This window comes from Odocoileus virginianus, chromosome 27 (assembly GCF_023699985.2).
Source record: "Odocoileus virginianus isolate 20LAN1187 ecotype Illinois chromosome 27, Ovbor_1.2, whole genome shotgun sequence".
NCBI lineage: Eukaryota > Metazoa > Chordata > Mammalia > Artiodactyla > Cervidae > Odocoileus > Odocoileus virginianus.
The window spans coordinates 33083772-33103768 of record NC_069700.1 but is presented as its reverse complement, the minus strand read 5'-3'; the positions used below and the strand labels follow the sequence as shown (position 1 = coordinate 33103768).

Genomic DNA, 19997 nt, shown 5'->3' with positions numbered 1-19997 from the left:
TAATTACTTTCTGAATTTAAGTGTGGAGTATAGATGAAGGGTGGATTGGTTCATTTACCAAATTCTGTGGCATCTTGCCTCATCTTTACTATCCAGCTTTTACACAGAGAGGAGGCATGATCCTGAAATATAAAAGGATCCTACTTTGTAAAAGATCATACCCTTGTATCATTAGCAGTCTGAAAGCATTATGCTTTTGAGATATATCCATGTGAAATTTGGCCCCATAGGCATTGCAACTACATATTCAAAATCTGAATAGTTCAGTTGCAAGATCTGAACTCAGTACACAAATCACGTTTCCATAATCTTGTTTTCTTCATAAATCATTGATTAGAGGGAATTGCAAGTAAAAAGAAGAAAATACATACTTTATTATGGATTAATACTTGAGATGACTTTGTTCTAGGGAGAAACCAACATGTCATTTTTTTATGTGCAAAGACTATATGGAGAAAATTTGACTATCAAAGATTGTACGCAAATTTTCCAAGGTGGGGAGATTATAATAAAGGTTTTGCTGTTCCGGGTCAGCTAGAGCAACACTTAACAAAATAGGGGCCTTCACAGGAGCCTGTGAAATAGATAAATAATAAAATATATATATTTGTGTAGCTCTTTAGAGTGTTTAAAAAATGCTTTCACATACTGTGTGGAAGTGATGCTTGAGCTGGCTTGCTGGATGTTGGTTTTGTTTCATAGGTATACAGGCAGAGTTCCATTACTTATGTATCTCTGATTCCTAGTAGTTCTTTTCTGAAGCCGTCTCCTCAGTTTGTTAGGTGTGCCAGGGGTGTGTCCTGATCCTTTCGTTCTTGTCGTTGTAGTGCTATGACTTTTAGATCTGTGTTGGCCACAAGTAGTTTTGTAGCAATGGAGAACTATATTGTTCAAGTGCTTTGCTTATTTCTTTCTTTCTTTTCTTTTTTTCTTAGATCTGTTCTGAGGACCAAGATGCATTTGGGGGATGGTTACAGAAATGAGCCATGGTAGGCAATAAAAATATACATTCAAAGTTGAATGAAACATCCATCCTGGAAGGGGAGCAGACCCTTACCATAATGTTGAAACTCATTGCCCCATTATTTGTTGAAGAATTCAGTGTCTGTCTGTTTGCTTCTTAGGTTTCATAGATCAACAGTTTTCTTCTGTCATTCTAGGATTATAGAAGAATTAGTTTATAAGGGACTTTGAGAAATGATGGTGGTTTCTTAAAGTACATACCATTTAGCATTAATCCTGAGATGGTTTCTTGGGGGGAAAAATGTTTCTAGGCCAAATTCTTCTGGGGAAGCTGCAAATTAGGTCCTCTCTTAGAATTCCATGGTACACTCTGATCCTATTTATTGAAACATTGTAATGGTTAGAAACAACTTAATTCATAGATAGGAGAGCAGAATCATAGGATATTACACAACAGTTAAAAAGAGTAAACTAGATAGATGTGTCTTCTAACATGGATGGATTTTTAGAATGTTAATTTCAAAAAGCATATTACAGAGTGAGAATGTATAGTTTGTATGTTTTTTACAAATGATATGCTTTTATAGTATACATGTATAAGGCTTGAATTTTTTTAAGAGGGAAAATTTTCATGTTTTATTTATAATAAAAATTAACTAAAGATGCTTACTCCTTGGAAGGAAAGTTATGACCAACCTAGACCGCATACTAAAAACCAGAGACATTACTTTGCCAACAAAGGTCCATCTAGTCAAGGCTTTGGTTTTTCCAGTGGTCATGTATGGATGTGAGAGTTGGACTATAAAGAAAGCTGAGCGCAGAAGAATTAATGCTTTTGAACTGTGGTGTTGGATAAGACTCTTGAGAGTCCCTTGGACTGCAAGGAGACCCAACCAGTCCATCCTAAAGGAGATCAGTCCTGGGTGTTCATTGGAGGGACTGATGTTAAACCTGAAACGCCAATACTTTGGCCACCTCATGCGAAGAGCTGACTCATTTGAAAAGACCCTGATGCTGGGAAAGATTGAGAGCAGGAGGAGAAGGGGACAACAGAGGATGAGATGGTTGGATGTCATCACCGACTCAATGAACATGGGTTTGGGTAGATTCCGGGAGTTAGTAATGGACAGGGAGGCCTGGCGTGCTGCGGTTCATGGGGTCACAAAGAGTCGGACACAACTGAACTGAACTGAAATACAAATAAAATGCTTGTTGAGTGCTTAGCAGGTTACTTTCTTTTTCCTCATTGGAGATATCTGCCCCTGATAATTTTCAAGCATATCTTTCTGTTTATTAATTCATTGTTGTAAGTTAAACTGAATTTTGAGCCCTGGTATTTACAGACTGGGAAGAAAATATTTTCATTATAGTCTATTATAATGAAACTTTTTCACACATTGTAAGGAATAAATGAAGTAACTTAAGTAATGGTCTAGTCTGTGCAAATTCTCAAGAAATCAGGTTATTCAAAGTGGTTCTGTTCCAAGAGCTATTTTGAAGAGCAACAGGAAGAAGTTTGAACTTGGTTCTGGAGCAGCTAATGAAGAGTTAAGGAGCGCAAGTAGACAGAGTGGAACAGGGTTCAAAACCAGTTAAGCTGACAGAAGCAGACCGCCTTTTGGTCCTTCCGGCATTACGAATGCTTTTTCCACTTTCATGGATCTTCTTTATCCTATTCTCTAGACTTGATTTTCATTTTGACATCTTCTGAGTCAAACTTGAAGGCAGTGGTGATTCTGTTTGACTTTACCAGTTGCTAGGGATCAATTTTAAGGGGCCACATTTTTTGTGTGAATACACAAATACATTTTTCTTTAAGAAAGGGTAATCTGGAAAAAGCTGTAGCCATATGTCAGGTTTTCCAACAGAACGTTCACTTTATCTCCTCAGTGTGCCTTACGTTGTAAGAGCTTTTGTCTGAGAATTTTAAGATTTCATAAACTGTGAAAGTGTCTCTTTAAAATTATTTGCTTTCAGGCATCTGTATTGGCTCCTTTTTTAAAAAGGGCTCATTATTATATTGATATTTCTTGCAAGTTAAAACAGGACTAAATGATCAATCAACTTTTTGCTCAAAAATGTACTAATATAGATTATGAAGTTATTCAAAATTGAATAACTTCAATTGGCACCTCTACATGCTTGCATGTCAGGAAATTCAGAGTATTATTAAGACATGTTCCTGATCTTAGTGACAAAACTTCTTCCTAAAACATATCTTCTTCCTCCTGTATTGTTTTCATGCAATCCATATGCATAAAAATTGCTAGTAATATGTTTCTTCTACTAGAATACCTGGTGGAACCTAGTATAGTATAAACTGTGAAAGTGCTAAGTAGGGTGAATTTCAGGACTGTTTTCAGCAGTTGGGCAGCCCCAGAGAATGGAAAGGCTGCAGGGCAGGGTGATTACCTAGAAGAGAGATGTGAGGCAGCCATTCTGCCTAAGCAGCGAATGCGTGGCACACGGCATTCCCTCAGGAGGTGGTGTTCACGATGGCTGTGCACTGCTTGGGAGAGTTATCTTCTAACCAGTGACATCTTGGTGTAATTTTGAGATGGGGTCAAGCATAAGGTACAGAAAGTGAAAGAGAGAACTTATAAAGAAGAACTTGAGCACCATACGTAAATTTATTATTTCAAAAAAATTATTTTTAGTGCCCATGACTTCCGATTTCAACTGTCATACTAGCATTGTAGTTGTGATTCTCATTTCCTAGTGCTTAACTGTTGCGGGAATGTATGTCTCAAGTTTTTGAGACATATGGGCTAGTTTTCTTTAATTAACAAATTGAACTCTCTGTCCCTTATGTGAATCTGTGGTATAAACACCACCAAGTTATTTTGCCACCAGTTAATATGCAGAAAATTATTCCCTAGTAACAAGTTTATCAGTATTCTTAGTGATTTGGTAAAGATAACTTAAGTCAGCCCAGTTCCTCTCAGTATAATGTTTAAGATGTCAGAAATGTTTAAGATGTCATTTCTTCTCAAAACAAGAACTGTCTGAGAGTTCTCTAGTTCTAAATCATGCATATTCCTGTCTTCCAGGATTTCTCTTTGATCAAGCAAACAGTTCGGGATACACAGTCCAAGGATGAATGTTCACCGCGGCACTGAGAACGACAGGTTATTGCGGCAGGAGGCCAGCTGCCTGATGGATGAAGCTTCAGCTGCAGCTCAAGAAAAAGAAGCAAATAGTCCAGCTTCCTCTGGTCTTCAAAATCTTACTTATCCTCTAGGTCCCAGGAATGATGGTATGATGATTAGCTTCTGATTTTGTCTGGTGGGCTTTCTGACCCCTGAGCACCTATTCTCCTAGAAGGCATAAATGTTCTTACTCTAAATAATATATCCAGTCAATTGGCTTAGCTTACATATCACAATTATATAAAGCTATTACCAAAAAAATCTCCACTTTAAAAAAAAAATTTTATTTATTTGGCTGTGCCATGTGGCACATGGAATCTTAGTTCCCTAACCAGGGATGGAACCTGTGTCCCCTGGATTGGAAGCACAGAGTCATAACCCCTGGACAGCCAGAGAAGTGCTTTTTTAAATTGGAATATAGTTGCTTTAAAATCTCCATTTACTTAATCAGTTTAGTACATCTAACTTGGTGATAATAGTATAAGAAAAATAGTTTCGGGTTTGGAGATTCACATTCTAGCTGTAACCATGAATGAGCGCCTTACTCTTTCTGAGACCTGCTTTCTTAGTCTAGACAACAAGGATGTTTATATTCTCCTTACCTTGCAAAACTAGAAGACTAGTGAGTTAATAGATGTCAAGGCTCTTGATAAATTGTTAGGTTCTTTTTAACTTTTAATAAAAACAGTAGCAACAATAATAATAGCAGTTGCCATTTATTGAGCACTCACTGTGCTAAAAGTTTATTTTTTTTAGATCAAGGGTGGCAAACTGATCAACTCTGAACCACTGCCTATTTTTATAAATAAAATTTGAAACAGCCATCATGCCCATTTGTTTACATGCTATCTATGGCTACTTTTCTGCTTGTGGAAGAGTCTGACCCACAAAGCCAAACATAATTACTTTTTAGCTCTTCACAGAAAGTTTGCTGATCCCTGCTTAGATTAATCTTTTTACAGATGGGGAAGCTGAGGCTTCAGAGGTTATTAGTAACTTGCTCAGGTTCACACTGCTAAAGGCAGGGGGACTGGGAGTTAAACCTGTCTTTCTGGCCAGCCCTTGCTGACAGAAAAGCGGAGTGTGCCTGCCACCCTCGAGTGCCCGTCACAGAGAATTTAGGCGGCGAACCTCCTCCTGCTCACCCAGTTAAGGCGGACGGAGCCTGAGGCACCCTTCAGGAATCAGTCCGATTTAATTGCCTCTTCGCTGGGAAACCAGTGTTCCGCAGAACTGAGTCAAATTGGGTACCTAGTTTCATTTTTAAAAACAGTACTTACACTGTTGAAAGCCTGTCTTGGTGATTAAAGTTTTTCTTGCTACAAGCTTGCCCAAGGATTGTGTAGAAACTTAACTCTTGGTATCCAGAGGGCCACATTGAAAATTTACCAGAGGCTGTAGGATGTGAACCTTAAACAGGTTTTTGGTCTAAATTTTGGTTTCCTTTTCTCTAGAAGCAAATGGGGAAAAATCAAGTATACTCTAGCTAACAGTTTATTTGGTTATCTTCAGTGCCTGAAATAAAACTAATTTCTCAGAGGTCATGGGCAGTAATTCTGTTCATGAATTATTGTAAACAAATTTACAAGACATGAAGTGGGAGTGAGACATTAAATTCTACCTATAACATAACATTTCTTTCTAAAAAAGGTTGAAGAAAATTTAGGAAAATGTTAACTAGCCAAATCCCAAGTGATGTATACATACTGTATTAACTCTAGGTTTTGATATATTTGAAATTTTTCATTAAAAAACACATTATTTTTCATTAACATAAAACATACTAGGAGAGCTCCCTATTTAAAAGAATTTTCTGGGACTTCCCCAGCCATCCAGTGGTTAAAACTCCACACCCCCACTGCAGGGACTGTGGGTTCAATACCTGGTCAGAAAACTAAGATCTCAAATGCTGCATGGTGTCACCAAAAAATTTTTTAAAAGAATCTTCTGGTAATCCTTTTGAAAATATTTTCTCAAAAAAAAAAAAGAAAAATATTTTCTCCTTATCGTCTTCTGTATACAGCCAGATTTCAGATATCTAGTTTTCAGCCTGTTTGCATGATGTGGTATTATACATTTTTAAGTGCTGTTGCATACTTTATTTCAGTTGATAGTCAAACCAATCCTCTGAGGTAGATGGAGTGAACGTTATTTCCACTTTACAGATAATGAATCAGGTTTAGAAAAGTCAAATTCTTTAAGGAAATGGCTCTTTGGTGACACGAGAACAAAAACTTTGATTCCATGAATGAATTCTAATCCAAGACCATTTGCATTGGAACTTTTCCATTGAGAGCAAGATCTGTCTGTTCATAAAATGGTGTTGGTAATATTAGGATTCCCCTATGCATAATGAAAATGCATTTTTCAATGAATTTCTAGGAAAAGTGGGGCAATTAGAGACTATCACTATCCTTTTTGGAAAATAAAACTTAGAAATGTTTTTTTAAGAATGTGGGAAACTAATAGTGTTGGCTAATGAAGTTATCAAGTTTCTTAAATAAAATGCAGTAAATATGGGTGGTATTTAGAGATAGAAGTGAAAATGAAAATAAAGTGCCTCTGAAACAAGACTAGCTGAGGTTTAAAAATATGGCAGAGGATTGCTTGCTTCCCACAGAAATTCTTCTCCAGTGTTCAATGATTTTATTTTTTAGCCATGCCCCATGGCTTGCAAGATCTTCCTTCCCCAACCGGGGATCAAACTTGGGGCCCCCAGCAGTGGAAGCAGCGAGTCCTAACCACTGGACCTCCAGGGAATTCTCTAATAGTTACATTTTTAGAGGGTAGGCATTACTGCCTTCATTTCCCTCTCCCCAGCACACAGAAACACACACAACACAGAAGAAGCAGCTCATGGGCATCCAGTATGAGTCTCTAGTTTGTTTTTTCTTTATGTGCTCTAGACAAGAGTTTTTGTGTTTGGATACCTAAAGTTTGGGGATTTTTTTGTTTAATGTTTTTTGTTCTTGTTGTTTTAAAAGGAACAAGGTTTATTCTTCTCCCAAGGCTTTTTGCTGGCTGTCAAGTTATTTTGGTTTGTTTGTATCCTGTGATCTTTCAGACCTTCCACTTGACTCTGCCTCTCAGCCAGCAAATCTTCCGTTCCCTCACATGATGTCACTTCCCGAAGATGTCAAAGGCTCTTGCTTCCAAAGTGGGAATAAACGGAACCATGAACCCTTCATTGCTCCAGAGCGATTTGGAAATAGCGCTGTGGGCTTTGGCTGTAACGTTCACTCTCAGGCGCCAGAGAAAGTGACACTTCTTGTAGACGGCACACGTTTTGTTGTCAACCCACAAATTTTCACTGCTCATCCGGATACCATGTTGGGCAGGTAATTGATGATAATTTCCTTCCAAATTCACACTGTTCTCTATGAATAGAAATACCTGCTGTTTGCTTTGCATTAGATGTGAGAATGAAAACACTGAATTGCTTGCTTTTCTACCTTGATACTTTTGTGAAACAGCATAAAAACCTTACATGTGTTGGTGATTTTCGGGGGTAGGTACTTTCATTTACAAAGCCAATATAGAGAAATGAGCCCCCACAAAGGAAGTGCAAAAGGTCCAGGTGGCATCAATTTCTAAGACCTCCGTCACTAATCAAGCTTTCTAAAAGTAGACCTTTGTAGCTGGCTGTTTTGTGTGATGACGGCTCTCTCCCTTCTTCATGTTCCATTCTCTGTGCTGCTTCATTCAGAGTGTAGTCTTATTCTCCCCTCAGCATCTCCTGCCTCCAGCTAGCTTTTTATGACCCGAGTTTAAGAAAGGAAAGCATCTGTTGAGGATTACCATCCCACAAGTATTCTTAGAGCCTGGGCTGGGAGTGAGGAGCTCTCCTTCTAGCCAGCTGTACACACCTTAGCGTGTAGAGCAGACTGGGATAAGAGTGAAATAATTTGTGTATATGCACACAAACATTTGGCTTTTCATCTAGTACTTACTAGTGGATCTTATCTAAAGATTTAACCTCTCTCCAGACTTTGAACTGATTTTAACTGAATTAGAAATCAGAATGGACCACACCATTTGCTGAATTTTAGGCTAAGTGAAATCTAGCTATTAAAATATGTGTCTACTTACATATATACAAATTCATGATGAACCAGCCAGTTTTAACTGGAGCCAAACCTATGTATTTCTTAAACACATGACTTAAGATTAAGCAGAGACATTACTTTGCCAACAAAGGTCCGTCTGGTCAAGGCTATGGTTTTTCCAGTGGTCATGTATGGATGTGAGAGTTGGACTGTGAAGAAAGCTGAGCGCCGAAAAATTGATGCTTTTGAACTGTGGTGTTGGAGAAGACTCTTGAGAGTCCCTTGGACTGCAAGGAGATCTAACTAGTCTATCCTGAAGGAGATCAGTCCTAGGTGTTCATTGGAAGGACTGATGCTGAAGCTGAAACTCCAATACTTTGGCCACCTGATGCGAATAGTTGACTCATTGGAAAAGACCCTGATGCTGGGAGGGATTGGGGGCAGGAGGAGAAAGGGACGACAGAGGATGAGATGGCTGGATGGCATCACCGACTTGATGGGCATGAATTTGAGTAAACTCCGAGAGTCTGTGATGGACAGGGAGGCCTGGCGTGCTGCGATTCATGGGGTCGCAAAGAGTCGGACACGACAGAGCGACTGAACTGAACTGAAGATTAAGCTAGAACATTAAAACATTTTCTAAATTGGCCCTGTTTTATCAGACTTGACTTCATGTCTTCAGTCTTGGTATCTCCACCACCACTTCTCCCCAGGCCCCCCAAAAAAGGTGCTCCTTGGGGTAGGCTGGCCGTCTGAAGTGGGCTGCCTCCAAAAGTAGTGCTCAAGAAAAGAAAGGCAAGCATTTTCTGGGTAATAGATGCCTTTATCTAGGTGGCTCATCAGTGAGTCAGCCGAGGTCATGAGTTCTGAGTTTCTTGGGTTTGTTCTGTCCTGTGGCTAGCTACATCGAGCATTCATATCCCTGGCCGCTGAGCATCAGATGTGGGCCACTAGTCACAGGGGCTGAGAAACAGAATGATTAATGGAGATTCACGCCACTCCTGGATGAATGGCTCTGAGGGGGGGTTATATTTACGGCATGTTGTTCACTATTTTGATTCATTGCTGTCTCAGCTACACTTCACCCAAAACATTTGAGAAAAAAGTCAGCATTCTTTGAAGACTACTTATCAGATGGATTTTTTATGTACAGTTTAGAGATTTGGAGAGCATGTGACTTTTTTTCAGACCTTGGAAAGCAGCCAGTTCAGGGTGGAGCATAACAGTTTTGAACAGCCGGAGAGCAGGGCTTCCCAACAGGTTAAGGAAGGAAAAGGCAGTGAGTCCCCATGGGCAGACTGACGATCCTGCCCGCCCGCCCGCCCTGTCCTTTGTGCTGGCTTCTTCCACGGCCCCTGCGCAGACATTCAGCAGGGGCAGGAGGAGTCATGGGGCCAGTTTTTCTGGAAGGGATCTGAGAGACGGAGGAGGGATGGGACAGATGAGTATAAAAGCAGGGTTTCCTCCCCGTGCCTCCATGGCCTCTGAAGTCAGCCCAGAGCAGGCCTGCCTCTCTAAAACATGTCAAACTGTTGATGATCCAGTTCTTCCTCTCCTTTTCGGCTTGACCTGAAATTCCCATCATGAGTTACTCCTTGGATTGAAGAAGGGTGTTTTTTTCCAGAGCTCGGCTGTTAAAATGCACCAGGAAAGGGGAAGCACTAACATCTGCATGTACTAATACAGATTTGTCTATCAGATTAGATGTTGAAAAGCAAAACTCGGAAACGTCGAGGATGGTGTGCTGGATGGGTGCATGCTGGTGGGTGAGGAGGAGGTGACGCTGTCACCCGGGAGCCCGGTGCTCCGGAGACTTTCCAGGCGCCAGCTCCACAGGTGCCGCTGTGTGTCAGAAGCTCACTGCTGGTGACCTGTGGAGGCCGCTTTGTTCCTCGTTGCAGGCAAACACTAAAAGCAATTGCTGCCTTTTTCTGTCTAAAGGGAGTTTCCTAAGACTTAAGTGGGCCTTACAGGGGTTGAGTCCTGGTGCTCTGTTTTAAAGTTATATTGTAAGAGGGGAATGGAGTCGTCCAGGATAGGTGAAGAAGGGAGAAGTTTCATCTGTGGAGAGTCCTGCTGGAGAGGGTAACACTGTTGCCTGGGTATCTTTCAGGATGTTTGGACCAGGAAGAGAGTACAACTTCACACGTCCCAACGAGAAGGGCGAGTATGAGATTGCAGAAGGAATCAGCGCAACTGTATTCAGGACGGTGCTGGTGCGTAGTGACCTCTTGTTCCATCCCCTTCCCTGGGGGCTGTGTAGTCAGAAGCCTTCAGAGTTCCATCAGGCTGTGCTCTGACTTCAGGGTTTGTCATTTCTAGTTATTGCCTTTCCTGCTTTATTTTCTCTTCCTGTAATTCTTAAGTCCTTCTTGCGTGTGTGAGCTCAGTCAGGTATCAAGTTGTGATTAAACATGTCAAGATGGCCGGGAGCCACTTTACTGTCTCATGAATCACCAACTTGGTGGTAGGTCTAGTAACCCAGCACTTTACCTGAACCAGGAGTGAATGAGTCAGGGTTGAAGAGGGACGCTTTCATCTTGTTCTTTGACTATATTTCCTCTTTTTTCTCTTTATAGGATTATTATAAAACTGGTATCATCAATTGTCCTGATGGCATCTCTATACCAGACCTTAGAGATACGTGTGATTATCTCTGCATTAACTTTGACTTCAACACTATCCGATGTCAAGATCTGAGTGAGTACAGGAGAAGCTGCCAACTGCATTTGAGCACCTAAACTTTGAATTTGCTTAGAGTTGACATTTTTATTACTAAACAGAAAGCATTTCAAGTGTGGGTTGGAGATCATCTGCAGAGAAGAGACATGGTGCTAACCATTCCCTCTCTTCCTTCAAAACTGTGAGGAAGTAGAGTAAACACAAGAACATGAGGGGGTTCTAAGGCTAGCTTGACCCCGTGAGTCACCAAGCTAATTGCTTCGTCTCTTCGGACCTTGGTATCTCAACTCTTTAACAAATAAGGATGCTCATCTTCAGATGTGAGGGAAGGTTCACTAATAGTCACAGGACATAAATTGGCTGGTACTTCTTACAGTTTATCATTAACTTAGTGTTTGTTAAGTGCTTTATAGATGTGAACTTGCATTAATTTTCACAATTAACCCTTGAAAGATGGGTGATAATCTCACTTAACAAATGAAAAGATGGAGAAATTGGCTTGTTCAAAGCTGTAAACTTCAAAGCTGGGATAACTGATTGAGTGCTCTTACCATTATCTAAGCTTTGTAAAATGATTTTAAAATTCTTTAAAATTCATGATACATTTTCCTTCATATTCCATGACATTCTCTGGATGTGTGGTTTCTCTACTGAGTCTAGTACCCACTTAGAGAAAGTCCTTTGGTGTCCTCAAATCTTAGATTATGCCTCTCCTGTGGTACTCTAAATTGTAGTCCAGAGCATCTTCAGAAGAGGTGCTATAAAGAGTCATCCCCAAATGATGGTTCTATCTCTTATAGAATTAATGTTTATGTTCTGACATTGCATGTTGAAAAAACCCTCAACTGTTCAGAATGCTCAGGGTTTATTAAACAGAAGATTGGTAGAATGTGTAAAGCATGTAACAAATTCAGCTTAATTATCACCTCAGAGCAGGAAACATTCTCTGCCTTGAAATGAGCCACTTTTCTGGACCTTACCAATGATAATAGCCGTTACCTCATAATCTTTTCACTCCAGTAATACCTGCATTTGAGCAGAGAGGATGTTCACTTTGCATTTTGTCTCCCAGGTGCTTTACTGCATGAACTGTCTAATGATGGTGCTCACAAGCAGTTTGATCACTACCTCGAAGAGCTGATCCTGCCCATCATGGTGGGCTGTGCCAAGAAAGGGGAGAGAGAATGCCACATTGTCGTGCTGACGGATGAGGATTCTGTGGACTGGGACGAAGATCACCCCCCACCCATGGGAGAGGAATATTCTCAAAGTAGGAGCCCCCTGCATGATGTCGATGTTTTCAGCAAGAAACGTGCTGCCCAGAGTCAGAGCTAGATCTTAGAACCAGTGGGCTGTCACTGGGGAGCTGGTGATCAGCACACTCACCTGGATGGTCAGTCTGGTGATGCAGGTCTTCCATGCTGGGGAGTGTGTGAGCATGCCTGTGCTTCCCACGCCTGCCCCTGGTGTCCCTGCTGGGTCAGCACCGAGGCCACAGGTTAAGTGGTGCTGTCATTCCTTTCTCCACTTGTTTCATTTTTAAATCCTTTTGAATTGGTAGTGATTCAAAATTCAGAAAATACAAAAGGATATACATTGAGAAGTTTTCTTCCCACCCTGCCTCATCCACGTAGTTTTCCTCTTCAGTTTCTTTTATATCCTTCCAGATTTATTCAGTGCACATACATAAGCAATTATGTACATGTTTTTTTCCCCAAAAGATACCATATTGTAGAGGCTATTCTATATCATGTCTTATATTAAAAAGCTTCTACCATCTCTTTAATGACTGTATAGTATTCCATTGCATGATTGCCATAATTGATTTAACCAGCCCTCTTGATGACCATTTAAGCTATAAATTATGACTGATGCTCCAGTGAATTATCTTTTTAAAGAAAGTCTTTTCACACATGTATATCTCTGTAGAATAATATTCCTAGAAATAGAATTTCTGTGTCAAAACCTTTGTGCTTTTATGATTTTAATAAAATTTGCCAAATTATCTTCTCTAAAGGTTGAGCCAGTTTATAACTCACAAAACAATATATGATGAGTTTATTTCCCATTTTTCACCAAGACACAGTTTTACTGAAATTTTATATTTACCACTCTGGTACGTGAAAGACGGCATCTTGCTGGAGTTTTAATTTGCATTTCTTAGTCCATGAATGAGACGGAACATCTTTTTAAAAGCCATGTTAATTTCCTTTTCTGTTAACTGTAATCATGCCTTTTGCCCATTACAAAGTTGGATTGTTAGTCTTTTACTTAGTGGTTTGTAAAAGCTCTCTTTGTGACTACTCTCTTTATAGATATCAAGGAAATTAGCCCTTTGTAATAAGAGTGGCAGATATTTTTCTCAGTTCGTTGTCTTCTTAGCTTTGTTTGGTTTTGGGTAAGCAGAGATTTTTTAGTTTTTCCTTTATGACTTCTAGGTTTTATGTCATATCCAGAAAGCCTTCCCTACCCCTGAGGCTATAAAAATTTCTTAACATGATTTCTTATGGTTGATTTATTATTTAACATTTACTCTGTGATCCATATGAATTTTTTGGCATCATGGTTCAGGTCATTCATCAGTCTGAATCTGTTAGCTCATCTCCTTTTTCTTACAGAGGTATTCACTGCATGACCTTACAGAGGTATTCACTGCATGACTAACCCCAGACTTATTTTTTCTTTTCCAGTTCTTTATAGCTCTAAGCTCTACAGATTTTTCAAATACATTGAGAATCGGGATGTTGCTAAAACAGTGTTAAAGGAACGGGGCCTGAAAAACATTCGCATTGGAATTGAAGGTAAAGAACAATCCCGTCAGTATCCAACTTGCATGGCTTGTGGATATAGTTGGATATGTGGCTATCTTATGTCATTAAAACCTGGTTTCTGAGGGCCTAGAGAATAGACACACATGGAAACCACATTCCTACCCAAGTTTGAAATTCCTGTTTTTGTTTTGCCCATACATTTTCATTTCCATTTGAAAATGCTTTAAAGCAGCTGTAGGAATAAGTTCCAGTTGACTGCCTCAAGATACAGAGCAGTCAGGGCGAAGGACACTGGAGGGAAATGCAGGGCTCGTGGGCTCACCACGTGGGAGGGTATCTGTTTAGTCAGCAGTCCTAGTGAGGACCTTTCTGGGATCTGAAAGGGTCCTTCTGAAAACTAACTTAGAGACTCGTTTTATTCTACTGCATACCCCTGAGGAATGTCTGGGTATATTGACAGACCTGCTTTAAGTGATTGGAGCAGTGGCTCCCAACCTGTGATCTCCATGGAAGCATATTGGAGACGGACTTGAGAGAGTGCGGAAACCATTCTGATCTCCCCTCCGTGGGTCTTTGACACTTGTTTTGCTGTTGTAGCTGTCTCGGTGTTGCCCTCAGAACCTGTCACTGTGTCTGACTTCGGTTGGAACTTAAAGTTGGAAGAGATTTTTGAGATCATCTATTAAACCTCTTTCTACTACGTCCTCCTTTATCTCTTTGATAACTATAGGGACAGAGGGAGAGGGGTCACTCCATTTCGCAGAGTAGCCCATCATACTGTCCTACCATGAGAACACTCTTCCACTGTTAGTAGATGACCTCCTCCCTCTTCCGTCTTCCTTCTAGTTCTAGTCTGTGAAGTTGAATAAGATTTCTCCCATTTCCATGTGACAGCCTTTTAGATACTGTAGGCAGCATCCCAGTTTTTCCTTTAGATTTAAACATTTCACATTTCCTTACCTATTCATACAGGATGCCCTCTAGGCCATAGAATGAGAGGGCCATAGTAGCCATGTCACAGTAGGATTTTTGTTCTATAGTGTTCAAGCCAGTAAAAGAAAGACTTCTGAAATTAGTAAGAGGCTTCTCCCCCTTCCATTAGGAAGAATATAGTTTTTGTTATTTCTCTTTCAGGGACAAGACCTACTTAACCTGGGCAGCTGGGGCTGGGGAATATGGTCTCCTCCCTGTGGTTTTCACATGGTCTTGAGACTTGGGAGGAAACTGATGTGGTTAGAAAGAAGGAAGTATGGGAACTCGAGTGAGTGATTTTCTGGGGTTATGATGGCCTTTTTTCCCCCCGTTTCAGGTTATCCTACCTGTAAAGAAAAAATTAAGAGGAGACCTGGCGGCCGGTCTGAAGTAATCTATAATTATGTGCAGCGCCCCTTTATCCAGATGTCATGGGAAAAAGAAGAAGGAAAGAGTCGCCATGTGGATTTCCAGTGTGTTAGAAGCAAATCCCTCACAAATCTAGTAGCTGCTGGAGAAGATGTCTTGGAGGACCAAGAAATCTTAATGCACCATCCACCCCAAGTGGATGAACTTGACCGGCTGAATGCCCCACTTTCTCAGATGGCTTCTAATGACTTTCAGGATTAGGGCCGGCTGTGGGTCTGTCCCTCTGCAGGCCTTGTCTCTGTGTGGGATGCCCAGCCAGTACTCCCCTGTTTGTCTCACATGCTTCTCCCCCATCCTTTCCTCTTTCCCCATAATTAACCTGTATCCTTTTCAGTAAGCCTGTGCCTCCGGCAGAGGATGAAAAAGCATTCGCTGGTAATTCAACTACCAGCTTTGCAGCAGCCCTGGAAACTTGAAAATTTGGGGTCTGGTGCTGTTCACCAAGTCTGCATAACTGTGGAAGCAGAAAAGGAAGTCAGGACTCCTGTTGCCTCATATTTGGCAAAGCAGTTCTCGTCCTTCACACTCTGTTCTTGGTTGTTGTTTGTTTTGTTTAATACCAGGCGAATTACTTAGCAGCAAGGGACCAAACTTAAAAGGAGACAATCTGTACCTTCTACAAACACACACTGATGGGATGCCCATTAGAGGTTAGTGAAGGTACCATCCTGGTGGCATCTGTGCCCAGGCTGCATCTGGGAAGAAATAGGCTCTTAACACAAAATGTTCAAAAGGAAATTCTTTTTTTTTTTTTTTTTAATATTTATTTATTTGGCTGTACCAGGTCTTAGCTGCAGCATGTGGGATCTTCAGTGTGAAGTCTTAGTTGTGGCACGTGGGATCTGGTTCCCTGAGCAGGGATCGAACCCAGAGCCCCTGCATTGGGAGCCAGGAGTCTTAGCCACTGGGCCACCAGGGAAGTCCCGAGGAAATTCTTAAGAGCTTCAATTCAGTTTTGTTTTTCATTATAGCAGTGAACAATCTAAAACCTCACAGATTCTTTGACAGGAAGGATAATGCGTAACAGTGTTTATGAAACCTTTTTAGCTGCAAGGTTTTTGAGTCTAAACAGATTATTATTGGAATGAAATTCACAACCCAAGTTGAAGAAGCTCTCCAGATCAGACCACTTTGATTCTCCTGGCTTGGAATCTGGTGTGAAGCTGTAGCCTTCACCCTAGGCTAGCATGTTGCTGTGGGTGTGTCTCGGAGACCTCAGATATGACCTAACAGGCTTTTAAGATGTGAGCAGTAAGTTTCCAAAAGTGCTCAGTTTCTCAACAGGAAGACTAGTAAGAGCTTGGGAAGAAAGATTGGGGGTGAATCTGAGTGGGGAAACGTCACCTGGTTAGGCTTTGTCCCAGCGTAGGATTTTTTGTTGTATGTTCATTTCATACCATGGAATATTTTAGGTATCAAGGTATTTTGATTTTTTAAACAGTCTGTCAGTTGCTCACACACTAGGTAGGAAAACCATACTAGTGTCAACCCCAAAGGAAGAATGGGTAGAAGGGAATCCAGCTCAGTGATCTGATTGCTGTCGGCTCTGTGTTAACAGAGCGTGGTCACTCCTCTCTGTACTGATGTCCCCGTGGCTGTGAACTGTAGAGCTTGGTTCAGAGTTTACAGCCAGACACGTCTTGAGACTTTCTCCCATTTTGTGGTAGAGGCTGGCCTTCCAGTCACTGAGCCTGAGCATTTAAGAAGGGACACAGTTTCCTTCAAGTTATTTAAGAACAGCCCTTTTTTAAAATTCCATATGATACTGTGTCTCATTTCCATAAGATACTAGTAGGGAAGCTACTCAATGCCATTTTATGACTGCCCTAGTCACAGTCCTCCAAAGGTAAAGTCAGGAGTGTGCTGACAGCTACTTTTTCCAGGCTTGATGAACAAGAGTGTTCTTAAGGCGTGTGTTCTGTGCATGTGACCACACATCAATGCTCTGTTGTTATTCAGAAAAATTAGTAGCAAGGGGTTAAACTGAGCCATCCCCCAGCTACATAGTCACTCTGATGAACACTGGCATCCATTTGTATGGCTGATGGCCAGGATTGCTGTTGAGGGTTAGTGTTACTTTGTAGCCCAGAGGGTAGTTTTAATTCTGTGAAAAGAACTGGCTCATGTGTGAGGTCAGGCTTGGCTTTGACCTTCCTGGGACTGCATTTACACGTGTGAGTAGTTGACCAGCCCAGATTGTTTAATGGTGCTTCCTTTACAGTTGACTTCCATGCCATCACAAAGGAAACTGGAGTTAAACTTTCGTGTAGTCTGTAGTAATTATGTGTAATTTGTTTTATAGCTTACATATTAACATTTAGGGGCAAACATGTCTTAGCTAACACAATTATTCCTTGCTTAGGTAAAAGGCTAGGTATGAAAGTATGGCTTGTACTTAACACTCTGCTCTGTGTAAATAATTTAATTTCCTCAGGCTTTTAAAAACTAGGTCTTTTTTCCCCCAGAATTGGGTTGACGTGCTTTTGGACCCAGCGCTTCAGGTGTGAGCTGGAAATGTGTGGCGGTGTCACCAGGGGGTGGTGGCCGGGGGGCAAGCTGGGCCTGCAGGCTCCCTCTGGTGGAGAGGGTATCTTCGGTGGCCCTCCCCTCCGGCCTGGAGGGAAGCATCGCTGATTTGGTGGCTCCTCTCAGCCACAGCTGCTGTCCCCAGGGCCAGGACATTCCGCAGTGGCAGGACCTCACAGTCTCGCAGGGCCAAGAGCTGGGTTACAGTCACTCTCGTCAGGAGTCAGCTACTGGCCAGCTGGGCAAGAGGTGTTTCTCATGAAAAAGGTAGCACTCAGGTTTGTTGTTTTTTTTCCTAAGTGCCTAAATAAGAAAGCCAGACAGTTTGTACAGAAACATTTTCATAAGAAGATGGTTTTGCCCAGACTGTCTTACTCAGAGGTATCTGTGTCAGCACGCAGATAAACCTGAATGGAGGCTGAGGATCTGAGTCTGTGTGTGCACCCGGTCATACTCAGCCGATGCGGAAACAGTCGCCATTAAGGAACTGGGTGCAGGTTTGGAGACTGTTGACCTGTGTCTGAGATGACTTAGTGGTTTCTCCAAAGTGGAGAAGAGGTACTAGAAGAGTGACAGAAAGAAGGGTAAGGGTGCTAGAAAGTAGCTTAATTTATTGCACAACATGCAGTAGCCAATGCTGTTTTGAACTAAATTCTGCGTGGTAACCTAATGTATGCAGGTCTGTGAAAGCACTGTGGAATAAGCCCAGGAAGGATGGACAGTGTTCCAGCTGATCCTCCTCTGAGGAAACACAGCCAGAGTGTGATGGGAGCCTTTACTGAGTAGTAGTCAATAGAAAGTTAAGAGTCAGTCTTGGTGATTTACTCAGTGCCACTTCTTGCCATCATTTTGAAATTGTTAAACTGGGCATAGTTCAGCAAGCAGACCTGAGGCCTTTGTGGGAGATGGAGCCACGTTTGTGCTCTGGCGGGATACCCTCTGCAGGAGAACATGACATTTCCTCTTTAAGGCAAAATGCTCATAGGTTTTGCCTCTTTACTTTGTATTTATGTTTAAAGTTGCACTTGTTCACCTACCAGTGTTTACGAAATCCTTATATTTGGGATGCTTTTTCTATAATAAAATGTTATCCTTTGTGTCCATGTTGTTTTTGTTGTTGCTGTTTTTAGCAAAGACTAGGTTTGGAGCTGACAGTAGCAGCACACAGGCTGTCCTGGAGGGTCTCTTCCTTTCCTGCGGCAGCTGGGAGCTCACTTGCAGCCCATGTCTGCTTCCCCACCCTGCGGTTCCTTGTAATTCGTAGGTTCCAGAGCCCTAACAGTCTGCCTTCTCAAGTGTTTGGTTAACTTGCATTCAAGACCACTTGAACCCTCAAATCCAACTAAGGACCCCACAAAGCCAAATGTAAAATAAGGTAAGACAGCTCATACCTCTATGCTCTAATTTTGGTTTAGAGCAAGTGAGGAAACACAGCAGGAGTGAAAGGTAAGTAAGAGGCTGGGTCCCTGGAAAGCACTGCTGTGGGCATCTTGCTCCTCCTCTGCTCTGTCTCGGCCTCTTCCACTCGGGTGCCTCCTGGACTCCCGCTCACTTCGCCTGGGAGCTTATTGGTGATAGTGATGACTTAAAGGGTGCTAAGCAAGCTGGCCTCCCTGACAGGCCTGCCCTTAGCAGCACAGAGGTTCAGAACATGCTCTGAAGACATGGCCTGTTAAGTATGTTCAAGGGCAAACACTGCTTAATCATGGGGACACATTGCCTAGGACACAATTCCTCCCTTCAGAGGGCTTTTATAATTGCGTGAAGACAGATCCATAAATAGTTGAGGTCACTTGGGAATCCCAAAAGGGTAGAGTAGCCAGTTCTTACTATGAGGATTAGAGGAGAGTTCAGGAGAGGATTCTATACATGACGTGAACCAAACTGTGAAAGACAAACATAGTGGTTTTGGATCCATGAATCTAAAAGGAAGAATTCCAGACCAGCTCAACTGTGTAATCAAAGATGTGAAGGTTGAAATAGTTGCCTACTGTCATGAGGGAAGAGGACGGGGGCATGCAGAAATGAGGCCAGAGTAAGGAAGGACCCCTGTACCTCAGACAAGGTGTTTGGTCTCACTGCATAAGCTATTTGGGACCCTTAAGGGTTTTATCAATAACCTCAGATATGCAGATAACACCACCCTTAAGGAAGAAAGTGAAGAGGAACTAAAGAGCCTTCTTTGATGAAGGTGAAAAGAGGAATGAAAAAGCTGGCTTAAAACTCAACATTCAAAAACCTAAGATCATGGTGTCCTGTCTCACCGCTTCATGGAAGATAGATGGGGAAACAATGGAATCAGTGACAGACTTTATTTTCTTGGGCTCCAAAATCACTCCAGATGGTGACTGCAGTCATAAAAGATGCTCCTGGGAAGAAAAGCTACGACAAACCTAGACAGCATATTAAAAGGCAGAGACATTACTTTGCCAACAAAGGTCTGTATGGTTTTTCCAGTA

The 19997-nt window shown here is 41.6% G+C and overlaps 1 protein-coding gene across 7 annotated transcripts in view; it reads left to right on the top strand.

Annotated features, from left to right (window-relative positions):
- KCTD20 (potassium channel tetramerization domain containing 20) overlaps nucleotides 1-18641 on the top strand; it is a 39408-nt gene extending 20767 nt beyond the window's left edge. For 5 of the 7 annotated variants that reach the window (XM_070456534.1, XM_070456537.1, XM_070456535.1 and 2 more), the window contains 8 exons: nucleotides 936-989; nucleotides 4014-4219; nucleotides 7177-7450; nucleotides 10272-10374; nucleotides 10738-10858; nucleotides 11913-12110; nucleotides 13531-13641; nucleotides 14921-18641. In XM_070456534.1, the coding sequence (XP_070312635.1) occupies nucleotides 4060-4219; nucleotides 7177-7450; nucleotides 10272-10374; nucleotides 10738-10858; nucleotides 11913-12110; nucleotides 13531-13641; nucleotides 14921-15213 (1260 nt within the window). In that variant the 5' untranslated portion in view covers nucleotides 936-989; nucleotides 4014-4059 and the 3' untranslated portion in view covers nucleotides 15214-18641. The remainder of the gene's footprint in view (nucleotides 1-935; nucleotides 990-4013; nucleotides 4220-7176; nucleotides 7451-10271; nucleotides 10375-10737; nucleotides 10859-11912; nucleotides 12111-13530; nucleotides 13642-14920) is intronic. The other 2 variants (XM_070456538.1, XM_070456539.1) reach the window with 1 other exon arrangement.
- The last annotated feature ends 1356 nt before the right edge of the window (nucleotides 18642-19997 follow it).